The sequence below is a fragment of the Mobula birostris genome, chromosome 2 (genome assembly GCF_030028105.1).
Source record: "Mobula birostris isolate sMobBir1 chromosome 2, sMobBir1.hap1, whole genome shotgun sequence".
NCBI lineage: Eukaryota > Metazoa > Chordata > Chondrichthyes > Myliobatiformes > Myliobatidae > Mobula > Mobula birostris.
The window spans coordinates 89,720,818-89,743,369 of record NC_092371.1 but is presented as its reverse complement, the minus strand read 5'-3'; the positions used below and the strand labels follow the sequence as shown (position 1 = coordinate 89,743,369).

The 22,552-nt window shown below is 42.0% G+C and overlaps 1 protein-coding gene across 9 annotated transcripts in view; it reads right to left on the bottom strand.

The window, feature by feature from the left end:
• The window catches only part of ralgapb (Ral GTPase activating protein non-catalytic subunit beta), a 191,750-nt gene extending 169,994 nt beyond the window's left edge, over window positions 1-21,756 (bottom strand). For 6 of the 9 annotated variants that reach the window (XM_072244746.1, XM_072244775.1, XM_072244783.1 and 3 more), the window contains exons 1-4: window positions 21,629-21,756; window positions 12,339-12,562; window positions 10,022-10,224; window positions 2,720-2,883 (exon numbers count right to left, since the gene is read on the bottom strand). In XM_072244746.1, the coding sequence (XP_072100847.1) occupies window positions 2,720-2,883; window positions 10,022-10,224; window positions 12,339-12,521 (550 nt within the window). In that variant the 5' untranslated portion in view covers window positions 12,522-12,562; window positions 21,629-21,756. Of the gene's footprint in view, window positions 1-2,719; window positions 2,884-10,021; window positions 10,225-12,338; window positions 12,563-20,670; window positions 20,758-21,628 lie in introns of all 9 variants that reach the window. The other 3 variants (XM_072244752.1, XM_072244759.1, XM_072244766.1) reach the window with 3 other exon arrangements.
• Between the last annotated feature and the right edge of the window lie 796 nt (window positions 21,757-22,552).

Below are 22,552 nucleotides of genomic sequence, written 5' to 3'. Positions count from 1 at the left end.
TCCTGAAGAAGGGTCTCGGCCTGAAACGTCGACTGTACCTCTTCCTAGAGATGCTGCCTGGCCTGTTGCGTTCACCAGCAGCTTTGATGATTTTCAAGGTCATCTAGCTTTCCTTTCAGAAATGTGTTTTCACTCTGCAACACTGCAATGGCGGCTTCAGCGCTCACCAGTCGGTCACTGTAATCATTCAGGCCATCTTCAACCTCACGAATGCATTCGTCGTGCGACTCGTAATAAGACATAATTTGTTCTGTGGTAGCATTCACTGGTGACAAAGCATCTTCAAGTTCTCTTTTTAGGGCAGAATGCACCGCTTGCGTCATGTCAGTAAGAAGTACTAAACGGAGCCTCTCCAGGTCATCGGGTAGCACAGGTCCACGTCTAGCAGTGTGCAACGGCGCCATTACTGTAACATCAGCTTTCTTGATCGAGGCTTTGCTATCCTTTTCCCCAGTTTTACTTCGAAGGTACATTTTATTTGCCATTTCAGTGTCCAGCAACATCCAGGGTTGTTCACAATGTTAAATATTTAGTTATCTCTAGCATACAGCAAAGATAAACAGGTAGATTTTCAATAAAAATCGGGAGCCACACTCACACGCACCCACTCACTCCATGCTCAACCCCATCTTTCAGCTTTTTGAGCACCTTCTCCCTTGTAATAGTAACTGCACTCACTTATTTTCCCTCACACTCAACATCTGGCATGTTGCTATTGTCTTCCACAGTGAAGACAGATGCAAATATTCATTTAGTTCATCTGCCATCTCCTTGTCCGCCATTATTTTCTCCAGCCTCATTTTCTAGTGGTCCTAAATCCACTCTTAACTCTCTTATTTTTTTTACATAGTTGAAAAAGCTTGTACTATCCACTTTGACTCCGCTTTCATATTTCATCTTTTCCCTCCTAATGACTGTTTTAGTTGCCCTCTGTAGGTTTTTAAACACTTCCCAATCCTCTATTCTCCTGCTAATTTTTGCTTTGTTTCTCTTTTTCTTTTACATTAGCTTTGACGTCTCTTGTCAACCAGTTGTACTATTTTGCCATTAGTATTTCATTTTTGGAATGCATCTATCATACACCTTCCTTATTTTTCCCAGAAACGCAAGCCATTGCTGCTCTGTTGACATGCCTGCCAGCATCTTCTTCGAATTTAATTTGGCCATCTCCTCTCTCATACCTCTGTAATTTCCATTACTCTACTGAAATATTGCTATGCCAGGCTTTACTTTCTCCTTATCATATTTCAATTTGAACACAATCATATAGTGTTCACTTATCCTAAAGGTTCTTTTACCTTTAGCTCCCTAATCACCTCTGGTTCATTACAGAACACCCAATCCAGTATAGCTGATCCCGTAGTAAACGATAAACTGTTCTAGAAAGCCATCTCATAGGCATTCAACAATCTCGCTCTCTTGAGATCCATTACCAATCTGATTTCCCCAATCAACGTGCATGTTGAAATCTCCCATGACTATCATCACATTGTCCTTTTGGCACGCCTTTTCTATTTCTTGTTGTAATCTGTGGTCCACACCCCAGCTACTGTTGGAGGGGGAGCGTGTAGATAATTGCCATCAGGGTCCTATTACCCTTGTAGTTCCTTAACTCAACCCACAAAGATACAACATCTTCCGATCCTATGTCGCATCTTTCCGCTGATTTGGTGGCATTCTTTACCAGTAAAGCCACGCCACCCCCCTGCCTACCTTCCTATCCCTCTGATACAACACATAACCTTGGACATACCCTAACCACCCTTGAGCCACGATTCAGTGATGGCTACAACATCATACCTGACAATCTGTAATAGTGCAACAAGATCATCCACCTTATTTCTTATACTCTGTGCATTGAGATATAACACTGAGTACTGTATTTGCCACTCCCATGTTTCCAAACCTGTCCTAGTCTCACCCTCCACCTGAACACTGACGCCTGTACTGACTACCATTTCAACACACAGGCAAAGTGCACAACTAGGCGGTCTCTGTATACCATAGAGCAGGAGTTCCAACCTTTGTTATGCCATGGATACCAACCATAAACCGAGGGGTCAGTGGACTGACCCCAGGTTGGGAAGCCCTGCCATACAGTAAGGCTAAGGTTGTTGCAACAAAATTGAGGAACAACCTACAGCAGAGACTTTTAAGGTCTGTGCACCTCCACTTTGCTTTTGTTTTAGCATTTCCATTCACTTCACTACTTGTGTCCATACATTCAACTGCCTGAATTCTGAGCTATGAAACACATTTCCTAATTTTTTTTTTCTCTCTTGATGATCCTTAAAAACAAGGTCTATGACTAAACAGAAGAGATTCTAAAGATGCTGGATATCAAGAGCAACACATAGTAAAGGCTAGAGGAACTCAGCAGGTCAGTTATCCACAAGGAAACACTGTTTTGTTATGTGTATGGTTGATTGACAATTAAACTTGAAATTGAGGCAGCCTCTATGGAAAGGAATAAACAGTTGACATTTCAAGCTGAGACCCTTATCAGGACTGGAAAGGAAGGACGAAGACAACAAAATGACTTATTTTCAGAATGAATTCTTTGATCAAGTTTTGATCAGTTATTCCACAATGGCCCAGGATAAAATTTATTTTGGTGAACTGCCTTTATAATGTGACATTTGACACTTTTTGATGTTCAAAAGCAGAATGTAAACACGTGCTAATGCACTCTGCTGGGTGGAGTGACCTTGGTACCAACCTGAGACTGTTGGAGCTGCCAAAAGGGTGTCATTAATTTGCAGCAGGAAAAGCAGTAGTACTTCCCAGGTTTCTCTGGACATTATAGCAGACTCATGAGCCAATTTCTGAACGGCCGCAAGAACCCGCAGGCACAACGTGATTTGGTTGTGAGCGTACTCTGTTCTGAAAGCAAAAAAACATAAGAAAAACATGAGCATAACTGCATAGTGCAGGCCTTTCAGCCCACAATGTTATGCCAACCTTTAACTTACTCTAAGATCAATCTAACTCTTCCCTCCCACATAGCCCTCCATTTTTCTATCATCAATTGCCTATCCAAGATTCTCTAAAATGCTCCTAATGTATTTGCCACTACTGCCACCCCTGTCAGGACATTCAATGCATCTACCACTCACTATGTTAAGAACTTACCTCTGACATCCAAACTACACTTTCCTCCAATCACCTTAAAATTACACCTTATTGTATTAGTCATTACCACTCTGGGAAAAAGTCTCCGGCTATCCACTCGATCTATGCTTCTTTTCATTTTGTACACCTCTACCAAGTTAATTCTTTAATAGTAAACACGTACGGTAAAGAAGTAACAATGTTTGTAGGTGGTGTGTCCAGCTATAGCTCCTCTCACACTGCATGGATTGGTTGAGCAGATCGACTCACTGGGGATCAGTAAGGAGGTAGAAGGTGTTACAGATTGGTGTTTCAGGGTAGTAACCACACCAAAGGCTCAGTCAGATAGTAGGTAGGTCACTGCCATGAGTGGCAGGCTGGCACTGCAAGAGTCATCTGCAACAATTCCCTCCCTTGCAGGTACACTGCTTCGGATACTGTTTGGGGAAGTGAGGCAATGTTGGAAAAGTCCTGTCAGGGGACAGCGGGAGCAGCCACATCAGTGGCACCATGACTGGCAGCACTGTAAAGCAGCAAAGGATAAAGTCTAGACAAGCAACTGTGACAGGGAACTCTTGTTAGTCAAAGGAACAGACAGGTGTTTCTGTGATCACAAGTGAAACTCCAGGTTGGCATTTTGCCTCCCTGGTACCTGGGTCAAAGATGTGGTTACAAGCCCATGTTAGTACTAAAGACATAGGTAAGAAGAGAGCTGGGATCATGCAGAAAGCATTTAGGGAGTTAAGCAGAAAGCTGAAAAGCTGCAAATCTAGGTGTTTAATCTCAGCACTACTCCCTGTGTGATGTGTTTGTCAATTGAGAAAGAGGAAGCTAGGACACACAAATGTGTGCTTAAAGGACTGCTGTTGAAGGGAGAGATTGATGTATTTGGACCATTAGGATACTTTTGGGGCAAGAGTGACTTGTACAAGGAAGGAAGGATGGTATGATGATATTCTAGAACATATCTGTGTTAGGAAGGAGCATATGTTAAAGATGACAATGCACATTAAGGTGGGTAATTCCCAGGATGGCCGTTGTTCCCTTTTTTCAAATAATCCAAGAAACTGCAGGGCATTAAGCTTGACATAAATTATGATAGTGATGATGATACCTGTCACTCTTAAAAGACAATGGAAATACAGTGTGCGCCATGGGTCAGTCCATTCTGGAGTGATCCCTTCAGGGCACAAGTCTGGGCGGAAGCCACGGAGATCTTGGTCATCAAGATCCCCCTCTTGGCATCGACAGTACAGTCCAAAGGAAAGTGAAGCAATATGTTTGGCACCAGCTTGGCTGCAGGGGGTGCCAGAAGAATGTTCAGTGATGTCCGGAGCTGCACTCTGGATTTACTCCCATAGCCTTTGCCTCTGCCCACAAGAGTGACATGAGTAATAGAGATATTATAGGAAAAAAACTAAAGTGATTAATAGTCACTTGGAAAGTCTGGGACTGATTAGGAGTCAATGTAGCTTTGAGGAAGGGAAATCAAGTTAAATCCAATTCAGTTCTTTTTGAGGAAGTAAACAAAAAAATTGATGAAGGCCATGGTAAAAGTGGTTTACATGGATTTTAGTAAGGCTTTTGACGAAGTCCCACACAGCAGGCTGGTCTAGAAGGTTAGGGCATGTGGTATCCAAGGCATTGGCAAACTAGATTGAACATTTGACTTGATAAAGGGAGTGATCAAGAGTTGCTTTGTTGACTGGAGATCTGTAATTGGTGGTGTTCAATTTAGATAAGTGTGAGGTAATATCTACAATAAATATAGGCAGCATGGAGTAAATGATGTGCTTGAGGAATACAAAGAATGTAAAAAGAATCTTAAAGAAATTAGAAAAGTTAAAAGAAGATACAAGGTTGCTTTGGCAAGTAAGGTGAAAATAAATCCCAAGGGTTTCTACAGTTATAGCAATCGCAAAAGGATAGTGAGGGATAAAATTGGTCCCTTAGAGCAGGGGTGCTGCGGACCGGTTTAATATTGACAATATTCTTGCAGACCGGCCGACCCGGGGGGGGGGGGGGGGGGTAGGGTTGCCAACGGACAAGAGTAGCAGTCAAAAAATACATTGTGTTTACCCCGAGAAAGACTACAATGACCATGAAGCCTTGCGCGGGCACCAGTGCGCATGCGTGTACCTGCCAATATTATCCTCTGTAAATCTTTTTTGGCGATTCTGTTCGGGGGGGGGGTGGGGGGTGTTAATCACGACTGGAATATTGGTAATAAGGGGCTAATACACTCAATTTCGTTTCTAAAAGGGTTTATCTAACGAATTTAATATTAAACACTCAGCGCATATTTTCCTCGCATGAATATAGTGATAAGTCAATCATCAGGGGAGGACGGGAGCTTGAAGTAAGTGTTGAACGAACTTCCAGTAGAAGTGGTAGAGGCAGGTTCGATATTATTTAAAGAAAAAATGGATAGGTATATGGACAGGAAAGGAATGGAGGGTTATGGGCTGAGTGCATGTCGGTGGGACTAGGTGAGAGTAGCGTTCGACACGGACTAGAAGGGCCGAGATCGCCTATTTCAGTGCTGTAATTGTTATATGGTTATATAAGTCACTTATCAGTCAATAACATCATAACATTTTAAGTAATGTTTGGATATTAAACACACAGCACATATTTTCCCCGCATGAACATATAAAATCATTGCAACACACCAATATCGCTGAATCAGTGGGAGCCCTGGGCTTGTTTCCCTGCAACAAGACGGTCCTATCAAGGGGTGAGGGGAGACAGCGATACTCGAAGGGGGTTCCTTTTGTCTAGTCTATTCCCCAATTTAGTTTTCGTTGCATTCATTGCAGAGATATGTTGGAAATGGAAGCAATGTTTTCAGTGCTTTCGGGGCTATCTCAAGATACTTAGCCTTTACTTTGATCCAGAATGCCGGCAGAGACGTTATGTCAAACATACTTTTCAGCCCGCCGTCATTTGCAAGCTCCAGGAGTTGACATGGATGATGCGCTGTTAATGACCTCGTGCGTGTTCAAGCTCAACAGTGGGCGTGACAGGGAAAGAGGAAAGGTGCAGCTGACTCATATCGCCAAATCATATCCTTTCCTCGCGGCCCGGTAGCAAATGCTCTGCAGCCTGGTACCGGTCTGCGGCCCGGTTGTTGGGGACCACTGCCTTAGAGAATCAGAGTGGACAACTATGTGTGGACCCAAAAGAGATGGGGGAGATTTTGAACAATTTCTTTCCTTCGGTATTCACTAAGGAGAAGCATATTGAATTGTGTAAGGTAAGGGAAACAGGTAGGGAAGTTACGGAAACTATGATGATTAAAGAAGAGGAAGTACTGGCGCATTTAAGGAATATAAAAGTGGATAAGTCTCCGCGTCCTGATAGGATATTCCCTAGGACCTTGAGGGAAGTTAGTGTAGAAATAGCAGGGTCTCTGACAGAAATATTTCAAATGTCATTAGAAACGGGGATGGTGCCGGAGGATTGGCATATTGCTCATGTGGTTCCATTGTTTAAAAAGGGTTCTAAGATTAAACCTAGCAATCATCGGCCTGTGAGTTTGACATCAGTGGTAGGTAAATTGATGGGTATTCTCAGAGATGGTATGTATAATCATCTGGATAGACAGGGTCTGATTAGGAACAGTCAACATGGATTTGTGCGTGGAAGGTTATGTTTGACAAATCTTATTGAATTTTTTGATGAGGTTATTAGGAAAGTTGACGAGGGTAAAGCGGTGGATGTTGTCTATATGGACTTCAGTAAGGCCTTTGACAAGGTTCCACACGGAAGGTTAGTTAGGAAGGTTCAATCATTACGTATTAGTATTGAGGTAGTAAAATGGATTCAGCAGTGGCTAGATGGGAGACGTCAGAGAGTGGTGGTGGATAACTGTTTGTCAGGTTGGAGGCCGGTGACTAGTGGTGTGCCTCAGGGATCTGTACTGGGTCCAATGTTGTTTGTCATATACATTAATCATCTGGATGATGGAGTGGTAAATTAGATTAGTAAGTATGCAGATAATACCAAGATAGGTGGTTTTGTGGATAATGAAGTAGGTTTTCAAAGCTTGCAGAGAGATCTAGGCCAGTTAGAAGAGTGGGCTGAAAGATGGCAGATGGAGTTGAATGCTGATAAATGTGAGGTGCTACATTTTGGTAGGACTAATCAAAATAGGACATACATGGTAAACAGTAGGGCATTGAAGAATGCAGTAGAACAGAGGGATCTAGGAATAATGGTGCATAGTTCCCTGAAGGTGGAATCTCATGTGGATAGGGTGGTGAAGAAAGCTTTTGGTATGTTGGCCTTTATAAATCAGAGCATTGAGTATAGGAGTTGGGATGTAATGTTAAAATTGTACAAGGCATTGGTAAGGCCAAATTTGGAGTATTGTGTACAGTTCTGGTCACCGATGTATAGGAAAGATGTCAACAAAATAGAGAGAGTACAGAGAAGATTTACTAGAATGTTACCTGGGTTTCAGCACCTAAGTTACAGAGAAAGGTTGAACAAGTTGGGTCTTTATCGTTTGGAGCATAGAAGGTTGAGGGGTGACTTAATAGAAGTATTTAAAATTATGAAGAGGATAAATAGAGCTGACATGGATAGGCTTTTTTCATTGAGAGTAGGAGAGATTCAAACAAGAGGACATGAGTTGAGAGTTAGGGGGCAAAAGTTTAGGGGCAACATGAGGGGGAACTTCTTTACTCAGAGAGTGGTAGTTGCGTGGAACGAGCTTCCAGCAGAAGTGGTAGAAGCAGGTTCGACATTGTCATTTAAAGTAAAGTTGGATAGCTATATGGACAGGAAAGGAATGGAGGGTTATGGGCTGAGTGCAGGTCAGTGGGACTAGGTGAGAGTAAGCGTTCAGCACGGACTAGAAGGGCCAAGATGGCCTGTTTCCGTGCTGTAATTGTTGCATGGTTATATGGTAATGCATTTTGGGATTTCACATACTAACCAGACATATATATAGTAAATAGCAGGTGTGCTGATGTACAGCGACTTGAGGTGTGATTCCATAGCTTCCTAAAAATGACAAACCAAGTAGGTAAGATGGTGAAGAAGGCATGCAGTATGCTTGATTTCAGAGGCTGTGAGGCATTGGGTTAGAGTTGTATTGTCATGTTGCAGTTGCACAAAACACTGACAGGCAGAATTAGACTATTAATATCAATAATAATATTATTGATCCCGAGTGGGAAATTATTTTGCTACAACAGCAACATTAAAAAATACGCTTAGCAATAACGAAAAAAGTACAGAATAATAATTTAGCAAGCGCACTAATGTATGAGATAATAAAACGGACTATTGCATGTGTTCTCCTATTATGTACATGCTATATTAAGGATGTGACAGCATAAGAGAGAAGCAGAGGAAATCCAAGATGTTTTCTGGAATAGAGGGAAAGAAGGAGAGTTTGGGTTTAACACAGGCAAATAGGATTAGCTAAATGGGCATCATTGTTGGTATTGATGCAATTCACTGAAAGGCTTATTTTTGTCCTGTATCACATTATGATGAAATAGTGCAGTATTTCCAGTTACTTTGGCTTCAGTCCTTGATTTATTTAAAAATAAATTGTATCTCTTTTTCTTTCTTCTGGTTATTTGTTCCATTATCTTTCCTGAAAATGGGTAGGAGAAAGGTTTTTGCTTGGAAACTCATGACTGGATATTATGGATGTGCTAAATGTGCTACAAATGAAAGTAAAATGGAGATTGATCCGAAAAAAAGTCTTTTAACACAATAGGCAATATATCCCTTTAGTTCAAATTAATATTTCAGATTACAGAATATTTACTCCGGTCCTTGCTCACTACTCCAGCATAACCTCCCAGAAACTAATCTTTATTTTTATTGAACAGTTTAGCAGAATCTATATTCATGGTGTTAGGAATCAGTCAAACTGCATTTTGGGAAACTCAATTTTGGCAGGAACATGTAGCATCCCACTTCTTTTAGGAAAGTATTACAATCGAGAGGTATATAAAACACTGTAATTGATGACAGAGGAGGTTATTTGGTTGAACTTATCTTTAACTAAAATGTGCAAAGCAGCTTAATCAAATTTTCTGCCCTTTGATCTGTCGGACGATGCTGAAGATGTTCTACGAGTCTGTGGTGGCCAGTGCTATCATGTTTGCTGTTGTGTGCTGGGGCAGCAGGCTGAGGGTAGCAGACACCAACAGAATCAACAAACTCATTCGTAAGGCCAGTGATGTTGTGGGGATGGAACTGGACTCTCTGATGGTGGTGTCTGAAAAGAGGATGCTGTCCAAGTTGCATGCCATCTTGGACAATGTCTCCCATCCACTACATAACGGACTGGTTGGGCACAGGAGTACATTCAGCCAGAGACTCATTCCACTGAGATGCAACACTGAGCGTCATAGGAAGTCATTCCTGCCTGTGGCCATCAAACTTTATAACACCTCCCTCGGAGGGTCAGACACCCTGAGCCAATAGGCTGGTCCTGGACTTATTTCCTGGCATAATTTACATATTACTATTTAATTATTTATGGTTTTATTACTAGTTAATTATTTATGGTGCAACTATAACAAAAAACAATTTCCCTCAGGATCAATAAAGTATGACTATGACTATCTTTAGATTCGGTCTGCATTAGTATATATCTAAATATTTGAAAAAGAAGAAAATTTTACATGTCTGAGTGTTAAACCTCCAAACTGCATGGGTACTGAGTTCTATACTCCTTCACAATATTTCATCTTCCTTCCTTGAATCTTCTAGATAATTACATTGAAGTAGTATTCCCAATTCTTGATCCCAGTGATTTAGAAAACAAGTTTTTCTCATCCACTCTATAACTTTGCCTACCTCAATTACACATTCCCTCAGTCTTTTTCAGATAAATCACTAAGTTCTTCAAATGAAGTCACAAAGAGATTCATGCTTTTACCTGGGAACAAACAGATTCTGTAGATGTTTGAGAATAGTCTGCACATATAAATTTGGTTCTTTGATAATGGGCTGAGGGATAGAATCACGTCGAGATACCAGAGCCATTATCCAATCGGTGTAGACATCCACACACAGCTTCACTGTATCCCCATCCAGAGGCAGAGTCAGTCCATAACATAGCACTTCCATGGTCCATTTTACCTGCCCAGGAGATAAAGCACATCACTATTGCCATTTATAAACACTATTCCAAGTTACCAAGTGGAGCTCAATAGCTCTTTTCCGAAGGAGTAAGTACATCCACTCCTGTCAACTATTTCAATCAGACATGTTGATTTTCAGCTGCAATCAGAAACATAGCCCCGCAAAACAGGCAGTCATTGGGACTGCAACCAACACGCGTATTTGAATATATTATACTGAAGTAACTGTTATAAGTGTTCATATACTGTGATAACTGTATCAGTTAAGGAATTGAAAATGTTAAGCAGAGTTACTCAAGTTGTATAGAATCTTCAAAGTGATACAATAGGGAATTGAACTCGAATTCTGGAAAATCAGTAAACCAATGGAAATGTTGTTTCAAAAAGCTAATGTAGGAATAACGGGCTGAAAGGTCTCCTCTTGTGCCACAAGATCGTACAGTTGCAAGAAAAAATTTGTGAATCCTTTGCAATTACCTGGTTTTCTGCCTTAATTCCTCATAAAATATGGTCGGATCTTTATCTGTCACAATCATTGACAAACACAATTTGCCTAAACTAATAAAACACAAACAATTGTACTTTTCACGTCTTTATTGAACACATTGTTTAATCATTCACAGTTCAGGCTGGAACAAGTATGCGAACCCTTGTATTTAATAACTGGCAGAGCCTCCTTTAGCAGCAATAACCTCCACCAAATGTTCCCTGTACCTGCTGATTAGAATCGCCTAACGGCAAGGAAGAATTTTAGACCACTTCTCTATACAAAACTGTTTCATCAATATTTCTAGGATACCTTGCATGAACAGCCCACTTCAGGTCATGCCACAGCATCCCAATTGGGTTAAACTCTGTACTTTGATTTGGCCATTCCAAAACACAATATTCTTCTTTTTAAACCAAACTATTGTTGATTTACTCTTGTATTTTGGATTACTGTCTTGTTGCATCATCCAACTTCTACTACACTTCAGGTGACAGACTGCTATCCTGTCATTCTCCTGTAAAATGTCTTGATACACTTTGAATTCATTGCTCCCTTAACAATTGCAAGCTGTTCAGACACTGAGGCAGCAAAGCAGCCCCTAACCATGACGCTCCTTCCACCATGCTTCACAATTAGGATGAGGTTTTGGTGCACAGTGTCCTTTTTCCTAGTGGTGTGCATTTCTGCCAAAAAATTCAGCTTTTGTCTCATCTGTCCACAGAACATTGTGTCTGGTGGAACATCCAGGTAGTCTTTTGCAAACTTGAGATGTGCAGCAATGTTTTTTTTGGAGAGCAATGGTTTCCTCTGTGGTGTCCTTCCATGAACATCATTGTAGTTCAGTGTTCTTCTTATAGTGAACACATGAACAGAGACTTTAGCAAGTCCTAGAGATTTCTGCAGGTCTTCTGCTGTTACATTTGGGTTCTTTTTCACCTCCTTCAGCATTGCACACTGTGATCTTTGCAGGATGCCCACAGTAATAGTAACAACAGTACTGAGTTTATTCCATTTGCAGACAATTTCTCTTACTGTGAAGTGATGAACACTCAGGTCTCTAGGAATGCTTTTGTAGCCTTTTCCATTTTCATCCTTCTTCTAAGGTCCTCTAAAAGCTGTTTTGATTGAGGCATGGTGCACATGAACAGATTTTTCTCAAAAAGAGCAGATTCCATCAGTAACCTGACTTTGTGTGTCATTTTTTATAGGGCGGGGCACTTCTATAACCCACACCTCCAAACTCATCTCATTGATTGGAACACCTGACTCCAAATAGCTTTTGCAGAAGGAAGTACAATTGTTTGAGTGTTATTAGTTTAGGCAGATTGTATTCATCCATTATTGTGACTTAGATGAAGATCACACCACTTTTTGTGAGTAATTAATGCAGAAAACCAGGTACTTGTAAAGGGTTCACACTTACATTTACAAGGGTTTACATTTACATTTCTTGCAAATGTATACAATTTAAATACAAAATGATACATGGAGTACAGCACATTTCTTTTCAGTAACAAAATTTTGCTTATTGTAAACTGTTGACTGACAAAATGTTTAAAAACAAAATATTTTAAATGCTTCAATCTTCATGTGCAACAGTTGTCAAACTTCAGGTAACTTGCCTCTTTGTCAGTTTTTAGAATGCTTTCATTGTTGCCTGCAGAACTGTTGAGTCCCTGTCCCAGAGGACGTACTACAGCAAGAGCCACATCTTTGCCAACAATACTGGGGTAGCTATGCAGAACACTCATGTGACCTCGGTCACTCTGAATGACGAGCTGCAAAGACCGCCACTCTGAATACATGGTGCACCAGTACCATAAACCCAACTCACTTCAGCATCTGTCTGAAAGAAATGAGAATGCACACATTTAAAACATGACTTCAGGTTATAAAGAAACATTTCAAACTGCATGATTTCATCCTGGCATCAACATCAGATTACACCACAAAACCATAAGACATTGGAGCAGAATTGGGCCATTCAGTCCATCGAGTATGCTCTACCATTCCATCATGGCTGATTTATTTTCCCTCTCAACCCCATTCTCCTGCCTTCTCACTGTAACCTTGGACACCCTGACTAATCAAGAACCTATCAACCTCCGCTTTAAATATACCCAATGATTTGGCCTCCACAGGTGTCTATGGCAACGAATTCCACAGATTCACTACCCTCTGGCTAAAGAAATTCCTCAGTTCTGTTCTAAATGGGCATTCTTCTACTCTGAGGCTGTGCCCTCCTAAACTCTTATGTCAGTTTTGGTTCTTCTACCAGCCATCTTCATTCTATGTCTCTTCGTCCTTAACTGCTTTGCCACCAAGTACGGTTTATCACTATCTATTGTCTATATCTTTCACAATTTAAAGTACCTCCATTAGAGTCTCTTACAGCCAGTTCAGTTCTAAGGAGAACAATCAAAGTTTCTCCAATTTATTGACATTACTGAGATCTCTCAGCCCCTGGAATCTTTTGATAAACTTTCCTGCACCTTCTCTAAAGCTTTCACATCTTCCCTTAAGGAAGGTACCCAGACTGGATGCAAAGTTCCAACTGTGGCTGAATTAGCGATTTGCAAAGGTCCATCAGGATTTCCTTGCTCTTGCACTCCATGCTTACAAAGCTTTGGATCTCACATTAAACACACTCACACTTTCAAAATAATCTTTCTACATGCATGAAGACACCAGATCCTCTGCATTTCAGAGCTCTGCAATCTTTCATCATTTAAAAAAGTTATGAGGTGTACAATTCAGTTTCACATTTATTTATTACAGGTGTAAAATAGGTCATTTGTGTTAACAACCAACACACCTAAGGATATGCTGAGGGAAAACAAGTAAATCTCACCGAACATTTTGGTTCCAACATAATATGCCCAACATGCTTGGCAGTGAACACAAGTTGAACATGGTGTGACTGATGTCTTGAGCTCTGTATATTTCAATGCAAAAAGGATCGTTGGAAAAGCAGATGAGCGCAGGGCATGGATCAACACACGGAATTATGATATTGTAGCCATTAGTGAGACTTGGTTGTAGGAGGGCAGGACCGGCAGGTCAACATTCCAGGGTTCTGTTGTTTTATACGTGACAGAGCTGGAGGAATTAAAGGAAGAGGGTGGCGTTGCTAGTCAGGGAAAATGTCATGGCAGTGCTCAATCAAAACAGACTGGAGAACTCGTCTAGTGAGGCATTATGGGTGAAACTGAGGAACAAAAAAATGTTTGACCATGTTAACAGGGTTCTATTATAGACCACCCAAAAGTCGGCGGGATTTAGAGGAACAAATTCGTAACAAGATCGCAGACTGCTGCAAGAAACACAAGGTTATTATAGCAGGTGATTTTAACTTTCCGCATGTTGACTAGGACTCAACGAGAGTGTGCGATACTGGATCTGCTATTAGGGAATGAGACAGGGCAGATGACAGAAGTTTGTGAAGAGGAACACTTTGCATCTAGTGATCACAATACCAATAGTTTCAAAGTAAACATGCAAAAAGATAGGTCTGGTCCGTGGGTTAAGATTCTAAACTAGAGAAAGGCCAACTTTGATGGTATTGGAAAGGATCTGGCAACTGTGGATTGGGACAGGATGTTTTCTGGCAAAGGTGTACTTGGTAAGTGGGAGGCCTTCAAAAAGTGAAATTCCGAGAGTGCAAAGCTTGTAAGCGTCTGTCAGAATAAAAAGTAAAGATAACAGGTTTTCAAGAGTTATTGAGCCCCTGGTTAAGAAAGAGGAGGTGCATAGAAGGTGTGGGCAGGTAGGAACAAAACAGGTACTTATGGAGTATAAGAAATGCAAGAGAATACTTAAGAAGGAAATCAAGAGGGTTTTTTTTTTGCGTGTCGCACCGGACAGTCAGCCATTCTTGTCTGGTGTGTGGTATCAGGATTGGTCTTCTTTCAGATTAACCGAGTCACGATATGAACGTTCCTGACTCGACCCTTTCTTTTTATGAGGCCGAGTGGCTAGCTCGACACTCAACCCGGCACGGGTGGAAAGCATGCTCAGGGGTGGCCCGACTTGGATTCGAACTTGGGAGCCTTCGCTCCAGAGTCCGGCGCTGATCTCATTGTGCCACAAGGAGGGTTAAAAGGCAGCATGAGGCTGCACCAACAGACAAGTTGAAGGAGAATCCTAAGGGATTCTACAGATATATTAAGAGCAAAAGGATTGCAAGGGACAAAATTAGTCCCATGTGTGGAGCCAAAAGAGATGGGGGAGACCTTAAATGAATCGTTGTCATGTGTATGACAAAATCGGAAAATCAGACCATCAGGCTGTACTCCTCCTCCCAGCTTACAAACAGAAACTGAAGCGGGAGGTCACGGTGTCAAAAGTAGTGTCGCGTTGGACGGAGGAAACAGATGAATTCCTCCGTGACTGCTTTGAATCGGTGGACTGATACTATTCAAGGACTCGGCAGCTAACCTCGATGAGTATACTTCAGCTGTCATGGACTTTATTTGGAAATCCACGGAGGACTGTGTGTCTCGCAAGACGATCCGGGTATTCCCTAACTGGAAACCTTGGATGAATTGAGGACAAGTCCCCTTTAAAGGCTACAGCTGCGGCTTTTAGGTCCGGGGATACCAGTCGCTACACGGAATCCAGGCATGAACTCCAGAAAGCCATTAAGGGCGCTAAGAGGCAATAATGAGCCAAGTTGGAAGCCGAGGCCAACCAGAAGGATGCCAGTAAACTATGGCAGGGTCATTTAGAGAGATCACTGGCCGCAGGGAAAAGGCTGGGAATATCAATAACTGTGGCGCTTCTCTTCCTGATGAACTTAACGTATTCTACGCAAGATTCGAACAGAAGAGGAGCGTCCCGCTCCCTCCGGATGAACCGGACCTGGTGGCATCGAGATTCATCGTCACCGAGGGGGACCTTAGAAGGGCCTTCCTGAAGATAAATCCAAGGAAGGCAATGGGCCCAGATGGCGTCCCAGGACGGGTTCTCCGGGCCTCTGCAAGCGAGCTAGCTGGAGTGTTTGCTGCCATCTTCAACTGCTCCTTGCTTCAGTGTAAGATCCCCTCTTGTTTTCAGAAGGTAACGATAATCCCAGTGCCGAAGAAGAGCAAGGTGTCATGCCTGAATGACTATCGACCTGCGGCTCTGACATGAATTGCTATGAAGTGCTTCGAGAGATTGTTTATGGCACACGTCAACCACAGCTTACCGGTCAACCTGAACACTTTGCAATTCGCCTACAAGTGAAACAGGTCAACGGCAGATGCCATCTCTCTGGCCTTACTTTCCTCCTTAGAACACCTGGACAATAAAGACGCATACATAAGGCTCCTTTTCGTTGACTACAGCTCTGCCTTTAATACCATCATTCCAAATAAACTGATTCCTAAGCTCCGGAACCTGGGCCTTAGCAACCAGATCTGCAGCTGGATCTTCATCTTCCTCACGGACAGGACCCAGGCTGTAAAAATAGGGGACAAGCTCTCCTCGACAATCACTCCGAGCACCGGTGCCCCACAAGCCTGTATACTCAGCCCCCTGCTGTACTCGCTGTACACCCATGATTGTGTAGCCAAGTTTCCATCAAACTTAATATACAAGTTTGCTGATGACACAACACTTGTAGGCTGTATCTCGGGTAATGATGCGTTTGAGTGCAGAGAGGAAATTAAGAACCTGGTGGCATGGTGTGAAGACAATAACCTGTCCCTCAATGTCAGCAAGATGAAGGAATTGGTTGTTCACTTCAGAAGGAGTAGCGGACTGCACGACCCAATTTACATCGGTGGTGCGCAAGTGGAACAGGTCAAAAGCTTTACGTTCCTCGGGGTCAATATCACAAATGACCTGACTTGGTCCAACCAAGCAGAGTTCACTGCCAAGAAGGCCCACCAGCGCCTTTACTTCCCGAGAAAGCTAAGGAAATTTGGCCTGTCCCCTAAAACTCTCACTAATTTTTATAGATGCACCATAGAAAGCATTCTTCTAGGGTGCATCACAACCTGGTATGGAAGTTATCCTGTCCAAGACCGAAAGAAGCTGCAGAGGATCGTGAACACGGCGCAGCACATCACACAAACCAATCTTCCGTCCGTGGACTCACTTTACACCGCATGCTGTCGGAGCAATGCTGCCAGGATAATCAAGGACATGACCCACCCAGCCAACACACTTTTCGTCCCTCTTCCATCAGGGAGACGGCTCAGGAGTTTGAAGACTCATATGGCCAGATTTGGGAACAGCTTCTTTCCAGCTGTGATAAGACTGCTGAACAGATCCTGATCCGGATCTGGGCCGTACCCTCCAAATATCCGGACCTGCCTCTCGGTTTCTTTTTTGCACTACCTTACTTTCCATTTTACTATTTTCTATTTATGATTTATAATTAAAATTTTTAATATGTACTAATTTTACTATTTTTAATATTTAATATTTGTAATCCAGGGAGTGGGAAGTGCAGAATCAAATATCGCTGTGATGATTATACGTTCTAGTATCAATCGTTTGGCAACAATAAAGTGTAAAGTATAAAGTATAGGTATAAAGTGTATTTACTCAGGAGATGGACACAGAGTCTACCGAAGTGAGACAAAGCAGTAATGACTTCATGGACTCCATATAGATCACAGAGGAGGAGATGTTTGCTTTTTTGAGGCAAATTAGGGTGGTGACAAGGTGTTCCCTCAGACCTGTGGGAGGTAAGTGCAGAAATTGCAGGGGCCCTAGCAGATACTTACGCACGTCATCCTTTGCGACAGGTGAGGTGCCCGAGGATTGGAGGACAGCCAACTTTAGAAAGTTTTGAAAAATAAACCAGGAAATTATAGGCCGGTGAGCCTGACATCAGTTGTGGGAAAGCTATTGGAAGATATTCTAAGGGACCGAATTTATGAGTATTGAGATAGACCTGATTTGATTAGGGATAGTTAGCAGGGTTTAATGTGTGGTAGGTTGTGTCTAACCAATCTTGTAGAGTTTTTCTAGATAGTTACCAAGAAAGTTGAAAAGGCAAGGATTTTGTCTATATGGACTTAAACAAGGCTTTTAACAAGGTCCCGCATGGGAGGTTGGTCAAGAAGGTTCAGTTGCTCGGCATTTAATATGAGTTACTAAATTGGATTAGGCACTGGCTTTGTGGAGAAGTCAGAGAGAAGTAGTAGGTGTTTGCATCTTTGACTGGAGACCTGTGACTAGTGGAGTGCCACAGGGATCAGTGCTGGGGCCATTGTTGTTTGTCATCTTTATCAATGATCTAGATGGTAATGTGGTTAATTGACTTAGCAAATTTGCAAATGACACCAAGATTGGCAGTGTAGTGGACAGCGAGAAAGATTATCAGAGCTTGCAGCAGGAGCTGGAAAAACGGCAGAGGGAATTTCATGCAGACAAGTGCGAGGTGTTGCACTTTGGTAGGACCAACCAGGGTAGGTCTTGCACAGTGAACAGTAGGGCACTGAGGAGCGCTGTAGAACAAAGGGATCCGGGAATGTAGGTCCTTAATTCATTGGAAGTGCGTCACAGGTAGATAGGTTCAGAAAGAAAGCTTCTGGCTCATTGGCCTTCTTAAATCGAAGTACTGAGTACAGGAGATGGGATGTTATGTTGAAGCTGTACAAGATGTTGGTGTGGCCTAATTTGGAGTACTGTGTGCAGTTTTGGTCACCTGCCTACAGGAAAGATGTACATAAGGTTGAAAGATTAAGAGAAAATTTACAAGGATGTAGCTGGGACTGGAGGACCTGAGTTATAAGGAAAGATTGAATAGGTTCGGATATTATTCCTTGGAACATAGAAGATTGAGGGGAGACTGAGGTATGTAAAATTATGAGGGGTATAAATTGGCTTCTACCACTGAGATTGAGGGGGACTACAACCAGAGGCCATGGGGTAATGGTGAAAGGTGAGGTTTAAGAACAACATGAGGGGGAATTTTCATTCAGAGGGTCATGAGAGAATGGAACGAATTGCCAACGCAAGTGGTGCAAGTAAGCTCAATTTCAACATTAAAGAGAAGATTGAATAGGTACATGATGGTCGGGGTATGGAGGGCTATGGTCCCGGTACAGGTCGATGGGTGTAGGCAGTTTAAATGGTTTTGTCATGGACTAGATGGGCCAAAGGGCTGTATTTTTCTATGATTACAACTCTGTAACAGAATACCATGAAACAACAACATTTTCTTCCTCCCTCCCAGCCATCCACCCACACACAGTCCTCCAACTCTAGGAGTCAAACTTTGACTTCCTATTTCTTCACATCATACTTCTTTTGCAGAACCTTTGACATCTCCTTGAACCTATTCATAAATCTTTGCATCTCCCTTAAGTCCACTTCACAACTTCCTTTCCTACCTATCTTTGTCACCAAATATCACAAACACAAATAATTTTGCAGATGCCGGAAATCCAAAACAGTAGACACAAAATGCTGGAGGAACTCCGCAGGTCAGGCAGCATCTGTGGAAATGAATAAACAGTTGATGTTTCAGGCCTAGACTCTTCACCAGTCATAAAGAAGGGTCTTGGCCTAAAACGTCAACTGTTTATTCATTACCACAGATGCTGCCTGACTGCTGAATTAAGCAACTATACCTTGCATGCTCTCTTATGAGCCATTTATGTAAAATAAGAAGCTGAATCCACAGCACCAATCCCCCTGAGACTCACTATGAACCACATCTTGCCACACTAAGAAAAAGTTAACATCTAACAGATATTCACATGGCTGCAAAATTGTTTCGTGTGACATTGCAGAGATCTCAGTGCATGATCCCTTTATATTACGAATGTAAAGAGCATGATATACAAATTCTCAATTATCCAAGAGTTGGTTCTAAGTCTCCCGGTGAGAAATTTTAGACTACAACGGGTAGCAATGATCTGGCCAGTTAGCAGAAAATAGCAAACCAATTTCAATGTGTATAGGTGAATTAAGGCACGTGGGGTGGGGTAGAGGAACAAGGAAGCCTTTGCATGTTGGTGTCAGGTCTGTAAAGGTAGCAAGGAAAAGGCTTTCCTTTATTTGTTATGATACAGAATATAAAAGCAGGAAAGGTAATTTAAAACTACAAACGAGTCAGACCAAGCCTAAAGTACCCAGTACCAGGACAGGCCATAACATTATAGGATAGATGTGAATGCAATGGAAAGGTGCATAGGGAATTCAAATAAACATTTCAAAAAAAAAGTGACAAGATAAAACTGGATGGGTTGGAGATGTTTTCTTTGGAATAGAAGAGACTGAGAGGAGAGTAAATTGAGGTATCTTAGAGAAGCAAATAGGAAGGACCTGTTTTCCTTAGCACCCAGGTCGAATACCACAGGTTTAATATCACTGGTTCCAGGGAGGTCTCCACCAGAATTTAACAATCTCTACTTCTTACTTCAGTGTTACACATTGGCTATGAAATAAAACTGGGCAGCACGGTAGCATAGTGGTTAGCGCAACGCTCGGGGAGTCCGAGTTTGGAGTTCAATCCTGGCATCCCCAGTAAGGAGTTTGTACATTCTCCCCATGGAATGCATGGGGTTTCTCCAGGTACTTTGGTTTCCTCCCACAGTCCAAAGACGTACCAAACAAACTAATTGTCCCATGACTTGGTTAGGGTTGTTGGGTGGTGCAGCTTGATGGGTTGGAAGGGCCTATTCTGCCCTGTATCTCCAACTAAATAAGGGAATTAACCTTAGATACGAATGAACATCTATTTCCACTTCTCGCTTGGATCAGTGTCATCACTATTTGTAAGTGTCAAAAGAATGTCATGTTGAACAGCATCAGCTGAGGCTTTGGACAATACGGGTTTTATACAGTCACCCTTCCCTTTATGGTTTCCCCTTATTCTAACTACTGGTGGCCTTTAAGAGTCTGCGATTAGTGTAGGTGATCAAAGGGGTCAAGGCACAACTTCTGAGCCCTCTCAAACTTCACTGGAAACAGTCTTCTAGTCATGTTTACATTGTATACAGATGATAGTACCTTTGACATTACTGTAGTGTACCTCCAGTTCTCTGGGATGTCAGCTCCATTGGGACTGCCTAATCCTAGAGTAGGACTTGAACTGAACTGCAGGAGTGAACCAAATTAAGCACTAAATATTCATGGCATGTGGAGGTCACTTACAGTAACAAATTAAGGCAAGATTCTAGGACAACTCATCTGTTGTTTTTGTCTTCATGTATACAAGTTTCGTAGCATTAATCATTTCTAACCCCAATTATTTCAAACATTACTTATGTATTTCTAATATAAAATGAGAACAAATTAATCTTTGTATGTATATTAAAATTAATTTTTTATCACTTATGTCAAATTTTTGTTGTGCAGTAATCATAAATTTGCATTCAATAAGCAAAAATTAGTCTGTCTTAATAAAGAACATTATGTACCTTTGAAAGAACAGTATACACAAAATAAAATGCCGATAGGAACGACAGTGGTTGTAAACAACATAAAGGAGGAAGGGTTGGTCTCAATCCACTTGATCAACTAACTCTGGTCCCACCACTTGTTTGACTTTAATGTTATAGGTTACCAATCAATTACATTCCGCACAAATCTAATTGTGATTATAGGCCGATCTTCAAAATTCCAAAGCGAGTTTGTCTAGCATTTTACTCTCGAGGAACAATCACATCAGGCTGAAAACTCAAAACATGCTGTAAAACACAAAAGAAGCTTGGTAGTTTTACCAACAGCTGATATTCACGTATCATCTTTCTAAATTATATCAATCTGTCTTTCACTTCCTCGACCTGTACCGGGTAAATTACTGAAAGGAGCTTGTAAAGCGGCAAGGTTTTGTGGAGCAGCCCCAGGCTTTACCTGTACCACAGGCCGCCATACTCAAAGGGACAGAGGCCGCCAACTTACGGTGACATTAGAAACGAAACGAGTAGCAACGAAGAGTGCACTTCATCAGACGGGACATCATTACCTGTGCGGCTACAAAAAGCTGACATGTCCCGGGCTCAGACCGCCCGCCCCACCGCTCCCTTTGCCCCGTTACCATAGAAGACAAGCCGCCAGTCGGAAACGAACGCGAACCATGGCCGAGGAAGACCGAAGGTTTCCGAACACTGTCGGAAGTTCCCGAATACCGCAGCCGGGACTCTACGTCATTTCGGCGGCTTCGGCGCGTAATAAGCGCCGCCATTTTGTTGACGGGCGGGCAGCGCTTTCGTGAAAAATTCGGTGGTAGGATTGGAGTTCTGATCATCTTAACCCGTAGTAGTTTATCCTTTGGCAATGGGTATATCGAGAAGTTTGCGTTTACAAAGGACTTTGTTTCTGTGGTTTTTAGTGGCTCTTGGACATTATTATTAAGCGTCGTGTCAGCACCACGTTTTTGTTTTTGGTTCAAAGAGATGAAAATTTGGAGAATGAAAGGAAATAGCAAGAATAATTTATTTTGGAAATACCAAAGTAATTGTACGATAATGGCCAAACAACTATTGAATTGGCTTTGTTACTTACATCCCTCATATACATTAGTAAAAATCCTTATGTCTCCATCTAAATATGCAAAGTGCAATTTATAGTAATTTATAATAAATAATATGTACAACAGGACAGTCAGTATAACATAGAAATATAGTTGTTTCATATAAATTAATCAGTCTGATGGCCTGGTAGAAGAAGCTGCCCTGGAGCCTGTTGGTCCTGGTTTTTATGCTGTGGTACTGTTTCTTGGATGGTAGCAGCTGGAATAGACTGTGGTTGGAGTGACTCAGGTCCCCAATACTCCTTCAGGCCCTTTTTACATGCTTGTCTTTGTAAATGTCCTGAATAGTGGGACATTCACATCTACAGGTGCAACTAGGCTGTTATGGATCGGCTCAAGATCGGCTCCCCCTTCGAA